This window comes from Plectropomus leopardus, chromosome 1, assembly GCF_026936395.1.
Source record: "Plectropomus leopardus strain MGB_pleo_1.0 chromosome 1, ASM2693639v1, whole genome shotgun sequence".
Lineage (NCBI taxonomy): Eukaryota > Metazoa > Chordata > Actinopteri > Perciformes > Serranidae > Plectropomus > Plectropomus leopardus.
Window position 1 is genome coordinate 28,494,400 of NC_142176.1, and position 11,812 is coordinate 28,506,211.

At 39.6% G+C, this 11,812-nt stretch overlaps 1 protein-coding gene across 1 annotated transcript; it reads right to left on the reverse strand.

Moving 5' to 3' along the window:
• Window positions 1-6,029: 6,029 nt before the first annotated feature.
• On the reverse strand, window positions 6,030-9,648 carry nudt19 (nudix (nucleoside diphosphate linked moiety X)-type motif 19). Its single transcript, XM_042488472.2, has 3 exons — window positions 8,721-9,648; window positions 7,494-7,701; window positions 6,030-6,900 (listed from the first exon to the last, which is right to left on the reverse strand). The coding sequence occupies exons 1-3, from the start codon at window positions 9,498-9,500 to the stop codon at window positions 6,683-6,685; spliced, it is 1,206 nt and encodes a 401-aa protein (XP_042344406.1). The 5' UTR covers window positions 9,501-9,648; the 3' UTR covers window positions 6,030-6,682.
• Between the last annotated feature and the right edge of the window lie 2,164 nt (window positions 9,649-11,812).

Here is an 11,812-nt window from a genome sequence, read left to right on the forward strand (position 1 = left end):
TTTTTGGAAGAGAAAAAAAAAGTCATGAAATTACGTGACAGTGTCTGGCCATCAGGATGATACAAACAACACGTAATCCAAGTGGATTAGTGGAAAAGCTCAAGCGTAAATGTAGCCCATTGTTAAGTATTCCCCCTTCACTGTAAAATCTGACAAGTAGATTTTACTTTTTTTTTTTAATCTGGGAAACCGATTGCCTTGAAAAATTAAGTAAATATAACCATTAGTCCTAAGTGATGCTTGCTTTATATCTAATTGTTAAATTTAGTTAAAATTTAGTTATATTTACTTGATTTTCTGAAGTTGTTGCAACTTAAAAATGACACGTTTAATCAAATTAATCTTTCTAGGTTTTAGCAACCTCAGTAAACCAAGTTTACTGTGCTATATATCTGTATTCTGCTGGTTGCAAACATTTCAGTTATATTTGTATTTTCTTAAACATGTTCAATAAACTGAAGTCATAGATCTGCTAACTTCATCATTAGCAAAATCCTCTTTGTGATGACTGAGTTAAGTCAGACTAAATTGGCTTACTTCCACTAACACTCATAAAGAACAAAGTAATTTCACTTGTCATTTTCAAGATCCAACAACTTCACAAAATAAGTAAATACACGTCAATTGCAAGTCAAATGAACAATTAGATTTAAAGGGAACATACATTTAGATTTATAGTTATAAGTTCTGTCCTTGTTCAAGGCAATCAGTTTCCAAGATTATTTTAAATAAGATAAACTTGTTAGATTTTACAGTGTTGATGTTCCGCTGACTGATGCTTTAAATTCAATCCAGCAAAGTCAGACCTGTTGAAACACAGCAGAGGGGAGCATCGGTAGTCAGAGAAATGGGGGACATGTTGTATGGAAACTAATAGAGCCAGTGTCACAGTTGGATGTGATAAAATCTGCACTGTTCAACACTCCTGTTAGCACAGTTTTAATACATCATAACATTCGTATAGTAGGCCCGCAGCCACTTCATTCCATCAAATCACAATGTGCTTCATAAGAGCCTTGGGGACCTGAGAGACGGTCCATGGTCTTTTAATAATGCACCCGTTCACTGTAAGCCTGTTTCATGTTCCTTTTCAGGGTCTTTCTTGCAAACAGTGTTGAATGTATACATTGCAACATGTGCATATAGAGGGGTTTGTACATACAGACTGCTGTTTCAGATAATGTACATACATAAGTATATTTATTATAATAAAATGTTGAAACACACTTGAGAACATGCTTATAGTTTGAAGACAAAGGGGCTTTACAAGCATGCAACAAGACTTCAATGCAACTTTTATAGGATGTGCAGGGTTCTGGGATGTATGGAGTTAATGGCTTTTAGATGACACCAGTTTGTAATCACTGTAAAGCTTGACACACATCCATCAGATGTACACAGAGGTATTTTAAGCAGAGGATTAGTATCTTAGACGTAACCACCTTGGGTTTAAATAGCGTACAGTGAGAAATAGAAACGAGACTAAAACAGATAACTCCCTAATGGTTTTAGTTGTAAGATGCTTTGAAGGTATTGGGTCTGCCAGAGCCAAAGCCTTTACCTGGGTGGCTGTAAATTATGGCAGGTTGGTAGCTGACAGCTGTCTTGGGTTGGTTTGGGTCAGCATAGGGGGTTGGGGGGCTTATGGGGTCAGCTATAGTCCGCTGACGGGGCTGATAACAAAAAAATAAGTTTTCATTTAATTTTCAAAACTGGAATTGAGACGATTAATCCACAATTAAATAGATATAACTATTATATCTCTGGGTTTACAGTAAATTACATACTTCATGGTACTTTATTAAAGACATAGTCTGTATCACTGTTTACAAGGCAGGGGCTGAATTAAAAAGCAGACACAGACAGAGAACATCTTTTATAGGAAACTTGTAAAAATGAGACAGTGAGAATGAAAGATTTGAGCAGTACATAAAAAGGGTCTAAAATGCTACTAACTAACAAGAAGTGTCTGGTTATCAATGCTGAGATGTTACGCCACTATATCTGTAACATTTTGTGTCTCTCCTCTGTTACAGATTCACAATTATCCATAGACATCAGCTGTTTTACAGGTGGTGATTTCAGGCAGCAAACCAGTGGTGACCCAAAGGGGAGCCAGGGGGCAATAGCCCTCCTGTTACATTTGCTGCTTCCCACTGCATGTGACATTAATTGGAGGCTGACATTACAGTCTTTAAAAAACTTCTGGAGGCACCACAGCAGGAAACGGATAGACCTCGGGATAATTTATACCATGTCTATCAACAATCTACAGTGCAGCTGTACAGTGCAGCAATTCATACTTGTCATCATAACTTAACAAATACATTTGAATTTTTGCTCCAAAGGGAATTCTAATGAAAAGTCTGTTGTAACCGCGTGCAGTTCAATGGTTGCACATCAAATGAGCTCTAAATTGACTTTAAATATCTCTCTTCTCATCCCTGAGGGGTTTTTCCAATAATCGTATATGATAAATAGACCCCTGGCATTTAAAGACCACTCAGCCTTGGTTTCTGACTGTGGATGTGTGTAATAATCTCAAAGGATCACATTTAATTAAAGCTACCCTTCTCTTCCAAGCAAAGGTCTGACTCCTTGTGGGAGTAATGGAAAAAAATTACATATTAAAAACGTGATGAGTGTAAAATATTCACGTTGCAGAATAATATAGCAATCATTTGGGACATTAAATGTTTATCAAGTAGACAGTACTTGAATGTATTTTCCTGTGTTTTATCGCTTATTCCAGACTGTCTGTCTTTACTCAGCCTCTGGAGGTTGAAAACCTGTGGAAAAACATTAATAGAACATTGTCAGAAAAAAAGTGCTGAAATGCAAGACAACTCCACTTCTAAAAGCACCAAGGCCACTGAAGGGAGAGTGTTTTTTTTCTTTTTCTGGCAGGACACTGATGCATGAAAATCAGCGGCATGCTATGCTCACACCCGATTCACAGAAGGCTTTCTGACATCTTGTTTATCCTTGTTGTCATCTCACCGAGGCACCAAGCTCTGCTAACAGTGAGTCATGAACCTCTTTGAAATTCACGACAGATTTGCATTGTCATCCAGAGTTCCAAAAATATAAAGGCTATTAATTAAACATGAGGAAGAAAGGGAGGGGACTCAAATAGTGGAGGAGATAAAGCCTCTGGAAACACTGCCCTTTCAAATTTGTCCCCCATATTTCAAATAAAAGAAGAATATTTGTAGAAAAGTGTACTTTGGTGCAACTTTGAGACTGTTTCAGGCATGCAGAAACGATTTACTTGCAAGCTGTTACTCAAAATAGCCACAGAATCAATCTTTTAGAGTATGTGCTTCATTAGGTATAAAAAAACAGACCCCTCACAGGTGAGTAAATCGACTTTCCCTACAATTGTTTGCAGGCATTTTATATGAACTTTTGCATTATGGAGCCATTCATTTGCCTCACTCCGTCGCTTGGAAACAAGCAGGCTGGTTCTCAGAGAGGCGAGCTACATACTTGGCAGAGACTGACAGACCGCTGTATCATCTGGATAAAGATGCTTGGTTTCCAGGGCTGTGGGTTACCATAGAAACCCTCAACAGACTCTCCACCACAAACAGCACAGAAGGTTGAGCAGTGTTATTTCAACTCGCCCCCTTTCTGCCACCACCATCCCACTCACACACATGCGCGCACAGAGCACTTGGAAGCAGAGGGAGATGTGTTGTGAGGACAGAGGAGGACAAAACTAAACGACCTCTGACAAGTTTCCAGTGCATATCCCGTCTATTGTTTAAAAGATGGATAGAGGTCCAGACCTCTAATAAATAAAACAGAAGCCTGGTAAATAAACATCATTAAGCTATAGATAGCGATGGTTGTGAGTGTCTGCATCTGCTCAATTACTTTACATAAACTGCCTTTTTAGAGCACGCATTGTGGCAGTTGATGCTGAAATTTGTCAAGCACCCATTAGACGCATTGTTCGGCCTCTTCTATTCAGCTCACTGTGCGCATCACACACCATCATAAAGAACAAATCACCTAAAAGCAGTGTGAGGCAACTTCGGTGGGAAGGTCAAATCAATAATGCATACATTGATCTGTTTAATAATAAATTAATTTATAAATGGCAAACACAGGGTGCAATCCATTTGACAGAGATTATTTCTTGTGATTTATCAATTTGCTATGAAGGGCGCTGCTGTGAGCAGGAAAGAAACCCAAAGGAGAGAGGGTGGAAGCCCTGCAGCACTTCCATCCCTGACATATGCACTCCTCCTGAGAGGGATCACCATAACACACACACACACACACACACACACACACACACACACACACACACACACACACTGTAGGTGTCTCTAAATCCCTTTAATATATTTGGTAGTCAGACTGTTACTATGGCTACAAGCTAAATTTGGTCAAAATAAAAGGTTACCGAGTGATGTTTTTTTCAGTGTGGAGCAAACTACAATGTAATGACAAGGTCTGTCCAGGAAGGACTTCAAGAAAACAATTTAGTATTTATTTCCAAGTATAACACGATTAATAAAAGTTCACCAAAGAGTGGGCCTGTCTCGTCTTTTGTCATTTTGGGCCCTGTGGCAATGGCTTTAACAAAATTAATAACCTTGACAAAATGAGAGTCATCCATTATATTTGTTGTAATCAACATATTGTATAAGAAAAAAAAAAAGCTTAAACCCAGCAGCTTATGACTGAATCATTTCAAGTTTGATGACTATTTCTTTTACATGCGCTGCAAATTATCGGAGTAAAAACTTTGAACAGGCCATTAGCAATCACTTCTTATTTGTCAATTACAAATTTGTTACATAAAAAAACAAACAAAACAAAAACAAAAAAACAAGTGGGGAATCTAGTGGTGAGACAGATGTCTCTTGATCTGATGGCAAAGACATAACGGTAAAAAATAGCATAGTCATAAATACAGTAGGGTTCAGACCAGGGGTATTCCCAAAGAAAACAAATCTAGACTTGTCACTCACTGATAAGGACACAATAAACCTTTTGCCATTGAGGACATTTTGGCATGTCACAGTAGGAAAAGTGTAAGTGTGAATAATAAAACTATGAATGGCTGAATTCCATTTAGCTGCCTCAGTTTCGGGGTCCGGGTACCATGCATGTTTCACACTTTCACAGCTTAAGTTAAAGGATCTTCACGACATTCAGAGTCGGGGCCATGATTGCCTGCCTGCACATGACTTCTGACATCATAAGAAAATGTCAGAGATATTTTTGGCCGATTCTATTCTTCACAGCGGGCAGAAGCACTTTGCGAAGTCAAAAGAATTATATTCTGGTCAAATGCTCTGGGGCTTGTAAATGCACATCTCATTGGGTCGCTTTATTTAGCGTCCATGTAAACAGGTAAGTTAGAATCTTCAATCAAAATGATTAGAATCTGATTGAAGAAATACTGTCCATGTAACTGCAGCTGTTATTAGGCCAAAAAAAGGCTGAAGCGGAGGGTGGATGCTACGCTTCTGCAACGACGTTGTCAAGCCACCGTGGGTCAAGACGGCGTTATCAGCGGTAACAGCCATATGAGCGCAGCGCTTACGATCATTAGCAGGCTTGTTAGTGTGGAGAGCTTTATGTTCCTGCTTCAGTATCTTTTTATTGAACAATACGGTGTGCAATTGTAAAAAAAACAAAAAAAAAATGAGATTAAATGGAACAGTACATGGAAAATAGCTCCTGGCAACAGCGGTTAGTTCAGGGGTTAGTTCATGAGCTACAGCAGTTCACTAACTAACAGCCCCTTCATTTCATACCCTTGTTCTACAACAGGCATGTAGTAGACTATAGTCATACTTTCGCACATTTTGGCGGCATCCTTTCACACTAAACTGCCACCTCCCGGCCCAAAAAAATAGGGGGTGACTGATATTGGTTTTTCAGGACCTATGTAATTATTAGTAGTGAGACTGAAATTGTTATTTGGAATCAACGTGCATTTATAATAAAAATGAAAATATTTCTGTCAATATTTAGAAATTGGAACATAACAAACTCAAACACAAAACTTTGTTTAAACACCTTTAGCAAATATTTAATCATAACTGAAACGTCCATCATCATATAAAGCAAGTTCCCAGCTTTTTTAATAAAGTGAAATTTTTAATTTAAAAAAATGAATGAATTGAATCAGCTTTTTAATTAATGAATTTGATCAGTGATCATTAAAATAAAATACTGATACGGATAATTGGCAAAATGCCACATATCTGTCCCAATAATCGGCCAGGCCGATAATCTGTCGACCTTTACAAAAAGAAAACACCACAGTGGACTGCATCACACGGTTGTAGCTGCTGCTGCAGTGGGAAAATCACACATCACATTAAATCGAGATTGCTTGCGGTTGTTGGTTGCAAGTAAACGATCGAATGGAAGTATCATTTGCCTGAACTTCAATGCTACTTGGTACTGTTATTTCGGTCGAAACCTCAAAGGCACTGAGTACCAACGCTCAGTCCTCCATCTGTTTTTTAACAGTGTGGTGTGACACATGAACAGAACAGGCCCTTTGTTAATCTTTGTTAATTCATTGTTAATCATGTGTGCTTTTCCTACGATGACAAGTTGAAACCTTTGCTGAGACAAAGGCTCTTCTGATACTATCAAAGCTGCAAACTTGTCTTGCTGCATTACATGTGCACAGAGGAGGCGGGGCAAGTCACAGCTGACTTTTTGAGGTATGTGTGGAGGTTCTCTCTAAAACAGGGAGCAGATGATTGTTTCTGGGTGTGATGGTGATCTGTAGATTTATAGTGTTTGGATCTGAGATCACAAAGCGGTGAAGTGCAGAATCATCTTGAAGCTCCTCTAGTTGATGGTCTGTGTTGGTATCCACCTCAGCCTCTACTGACATGTCTAACGGGTAATGTTTGTCACCTGGAAAGAGCAGAGAAACAAAGAAAGCAAGAGAAAATAACCAAGATGAAAAAAAGGTTCATCTATCAGCATTGTTGACGCCGCTCTCTCGTGAGCTAGTTGAACAGCTGAACGACAACAATAGCAGCAGATTGAGTCCGGTCACTACTACAATACTACCTCAACCTGTTTGTTTTTCACCAATGAGATTCCTAAAAGGTGAAGTTGATGATTCTCTGTATTTTATTACTTTTTTTTCATCGTGTTACTAATAGTATTTATGCCATCAGTGTGTGGAAATGACTGAAAATAAACTACAGTGCTCATGTTTATTGTCATGATGGTACATGTTATCCAGTGCAACCACATAGCTTTCTGGTATGCTTTTAATAGTTTTTGGACAGCACTGGAGCACGATGATGCAAGGGAATAATAGCAGGTTTTGACTACATAGACAATAAAATGAGACAATAATGCAAAAACAGAATATTGCTTCCCACTCATTCATCATATTATAAGGCTGCACTAAAGATAAAGTTTATTTTATGGAAAATCAATTTGGCATGCTTCACTGCTGGTCTGAAAGTGAGTTAGATGAGATAGACAATCAATACCTGGCAGCAGTGATATGTAGAGATCATCTTTAGGGGAAACAACAGGCAGCCACTGTTCGCAGCCCTCCGTGGCACGCTGGCTCGAGAAATTGTGGAGGTCATTCAGCAGAGGGATGCGGCACAAGCGGCTCAACTCATAGAACTGTGGAGGGGCAATCCACAACTCCCGTGCCTGGTAGCTCTGGAGGACCTCTGAGGGTGTGGACCACTGCAACACACAGAGAAAGGTTTAGCAGCTGTGCACGTGGGTTTTTCCCCTTAGTTTGGTACATCAAATGGCACTAAATACTGTAGTATCTGTTAACTTTGTCAGCTGTTGTTGAGAAGACACCAACCAGAGCCACTAATGTATTGGAAAAAAACTGCACAATATTTGTCTGACTGTAGAGGTTTTTAATTACTAACAGTTTTACTAAAGTTAAATAAATAATGGTTAAACTGACCCAAAGTAAAAAACCGCCGCGCCTTGTGGGACATAATGATTAATTCAAGTTATGCATAGTGTTGTACCACTGTTTTCACAGTCAATGAATGTTCGAAAAATGAAGAAACAATGTCCAATAAGGGACTGTACTTCGTTTGTCAGAGAACAGGGGTGGCTGGGGTGTGACTTCTATTTTTCCTTCCCTGAAACTACAAATATTTTCCCTTGACACTCCCTGAGTGGATGAGGGAAAATGCATGGCCATCTCTTCACCATGAATGGCTTTTTGGCTCTCAAATTTGATTTTTTCCAAACATAATTTCAGCTAGCAAGCATACATGAAGGGAGAGACAGAAAGCAGGGAGAAAATGAAGAAATGTACTTCATGGAAAACAAAATGTCACATGTCAACGCACATTACTCTACACACACACACACACACAAAATCAGACTTTTCCATGACTGGAAAATGTGATTATGGAATTCAATGACTTTTTTCAGCTTTTTCATGACCGTGGGAACCCTGGAAGGACCATCGAAAAGTTGACGTTTTAAAAATAATTTCTGTTTTTACCATTTCTGGCTATGATGAATACAGTAACTTTTAAAGAAAACAAACCTTCCAAACCTAAGAGCAGGATTTGGGGTTCAGGGGGTATTTCAGCTAAATACAAAACACAACCATTTAAAGAGTGGGGTCGTCCCCTTACACCATAAAAATATATTTGACATGTCTCCCCCGTTTCCCACCACCCTCCCTCCTCATAAATAATTAACAGTCCCTATACAAATGTGTGTATCACCTGAAAGCGCACTATCTCCCTCTCATCCTGAAGTGTGTCTGGGATCTCCTGCAGGCAGCATATGAAGAAAGCTGTGTCAAACCTCGGATTTCGCCTTTTTGGAGTCAGCCAGTTGCTCCACTCATGTAAAGCCCAGATGTTGGGCAACACCTGCAACTCTCTGCACATCCTGATAAAGTTGGACGGGTTCTGGTTTACCAGAGCCCTCCACTTGGTGAGTTCAGTACTGCACAGGTCGTTTACTCTGTAATGTTGTACTCGATCACACCTGTCCTCTATGCTTTTTAACAAACTCTTCTCCTCCTGTTTGGACACAACCAGGAGCACACCGGACTCCTCAAACGTCTCCCTCAAGGCGCAGATCCGGAAGGCGACCTCTCCGGAGATGGGAGAGCCCAGTTTGAATCGGTCTGTGGCGAACATGGGTGGTCTGGTCTCCATCGGCTGGGTGACAGATCTCAAACCAAAATTTGGCGAGTTCCTAAAGGATTTAAAAATGTCCAGCCATTCACTGGAGAAGTCCGAGGAGTCCACCATGCCACCGGGGAACACATATGCATTGGGCATGAAACCACTTTTACTGCTTCGTTTAAGCATTAAAACGTCGTAGTCAAAGCGGGCCTGGTGCGGCAGGTGTGACCGTCCGGAGCTGCTGTCCAGCGGTGAACCGGAGGCGGAGGTAAGCGGTGTCCTTGAGGGGAAACTGTCCGCGCGGAGCCTGTGTCCTGCGGCTAAAATAAGGGTGGCCGCCTCCCTCCAGTGTTTCAAACTGGTGTTCATCCTTAAAATAAACAAATGGTTTGTTTATTTTCACTACTAGCCTTTAAAAGTTAGCTCCCCTGGCCGGGCTGCGTGCTCAGCCCTCTGACCGGCTGTCTCGCGATGTTTGTTTTGTTTGTAGCGACTCTGGAAGGACACGAGCACATTTACCCCGCGCTGCTACCGCCACCTGCAGGCTGGATGACCTACAGAGCTGCAGAGATACAGGTGGCCCCCAAAAGGCAATTTATTTCCAAATTCTAATCTGTGACTCTTTATGTATGGAATTTTGTTATGTTTCTTCAAACCAAAATAAATGGTAATAAAATAACTAAAATAATTATTATATTTTAGGATATGTTTCGGATACATCAGGAAGTCCAGAAATTATATTTGAGTGAATAAATAGGTGACTGATAATGGTCAACAGCCTAAAACTTCCAAACTTCTGGTTGAACTTTTTTTGGTCTTTTTTTTTTTGGCAACCCACCAGCCCACTATGCCACATTTAAATAAATGGGTCAATTTTGATAAACCGTTGACCTAAATTAAAAACTGTGCTTCATTTTAGTTCATGAACAAATTCAGATACATTAAATTTAACTTTATGTGTTGTGCTTTTTATCAGAGTAACACTCTTTTCCTCTCCACACTGCTTTTGGTGCCACAAAAGAGAAGTATTTTACACTGGTGTGAGCCTAATATGGTGAATGTCATGCTTGGGACTGAGGACCCAAAGGACGGAAAAAAATCGACTTTTAGAAAAAATGAAGAGTTGGATATGGTGATGGATAGGGTGACTGGCAGAGGTGAGGGGGGAACTGTGTTCTTGTGCAGTCTTCAGCTGGAGGTGTGGACAGGATGGCTGGCTGGGAATCCTGGCAGAGATTATAAAGAGGTCTTACCGAAAAAACCCCAAAAAGGTCAAGCAGGCAAAAACTGGAAAAGGTAAGAAATAGAGATGTTGTTTGTTAAGTTCTTTAATTTTGTATAGCTTATATTTGCATATAATATGTCTTAATATGGACATGGTACCTACTTATTGTCTACCATTTTACCATTATTTCTTACTTCTCTTGGTTCAGCATCATTTATTTAAATAATTAGAATTTTGTCATTTTGCACAGTATCTTGTCTATCACAAGGTCCTCCCAATTGCTATACACCTTTAGTCCTCTGGGGGGCAAAAATGACCCCGCCTGGTTTGACTATTATTTAAAATATATTGTATAAATTGTCAATCAGTTCTGTGTTACACCTTTAGTCTTACTTCAGTCCAACCCATTACCGCACATTCCCCCTTTGTTTTGGAATTTAGGGCCAATAGATCTTGTTTACATAAGTATAAAAAACATTTTGATGACCAAATATTTCATCTGGGGTCAGAATGACCCTAGGACAACACAAGTTTTAAAACTATGTTGCTGACTTCAACCTTATGTGAGTTATTGGCTGTTTGACATTTCATGATTAAGGAGTGTGTACACTGGAAACGTGTTATGGTTTTAAGGAGGAGTTTATTATTTATTATTGCGCACGACTCAAATATGAAAAATTCCTCCAGTTACTTAACTCATATTAGAGTATGTGTAATAATCAGGAAATTCCTTGTAGGCCACACAAGAGAGGCCAATTAGAGTTATGATTATTAATCTTAATTATGATTTTGGGCGTAGGTCTTATTGATTGAGATGCAAGCATAAGAAAACACCATCAAGTTTACTTTTAGTTACATGTGCATTTATTACTCATACTACATCCACGAATACTAAAAACTGAAATACAACACTTTTATAAACAAGAGGGAAGGGGGTAACTGGTACATAATGACTCAAATGTATGATGAGATGACAGCTACCTGACAAGCAGCAAGTCAGTGTACAATAGCTTTGTTCTAAATTGCTGATTAAAGTTACAAGTTAGTGACTGTGGAAAAATCTCTGCTTATCCCAACAGGTACTAAAAGTTCACACTGGGGTCTGAGTTGGTCTTTGCATCTTTGGCTCTTTGAGATCTTATAGGGATCAAAGGTGGTTCAGATCCGTGGTCTGTTTTAGTGGCCGTGCAGAAGAAAAGGGTTCTTATCTTGATCGTTAATGTTTGCAGGATATTGTAAATCTCCCTAATGTGGTGCAGCATTCCTGGGTGATTGAAGAATGAAGAACTGGTCCTTGTAGTTTGATAGTTGTGCTGTCTGCGTTTGAAACATGCAGGGGTCTTTCCCCTTCAACGATGGCAAATTGTCTTTGTATTAAAAGGATTGGTCTATGTTTTATGCGCAGCACACACAGTCTTTATACTGTCTGCAAATCTGTTGATATATCACAGCCCAT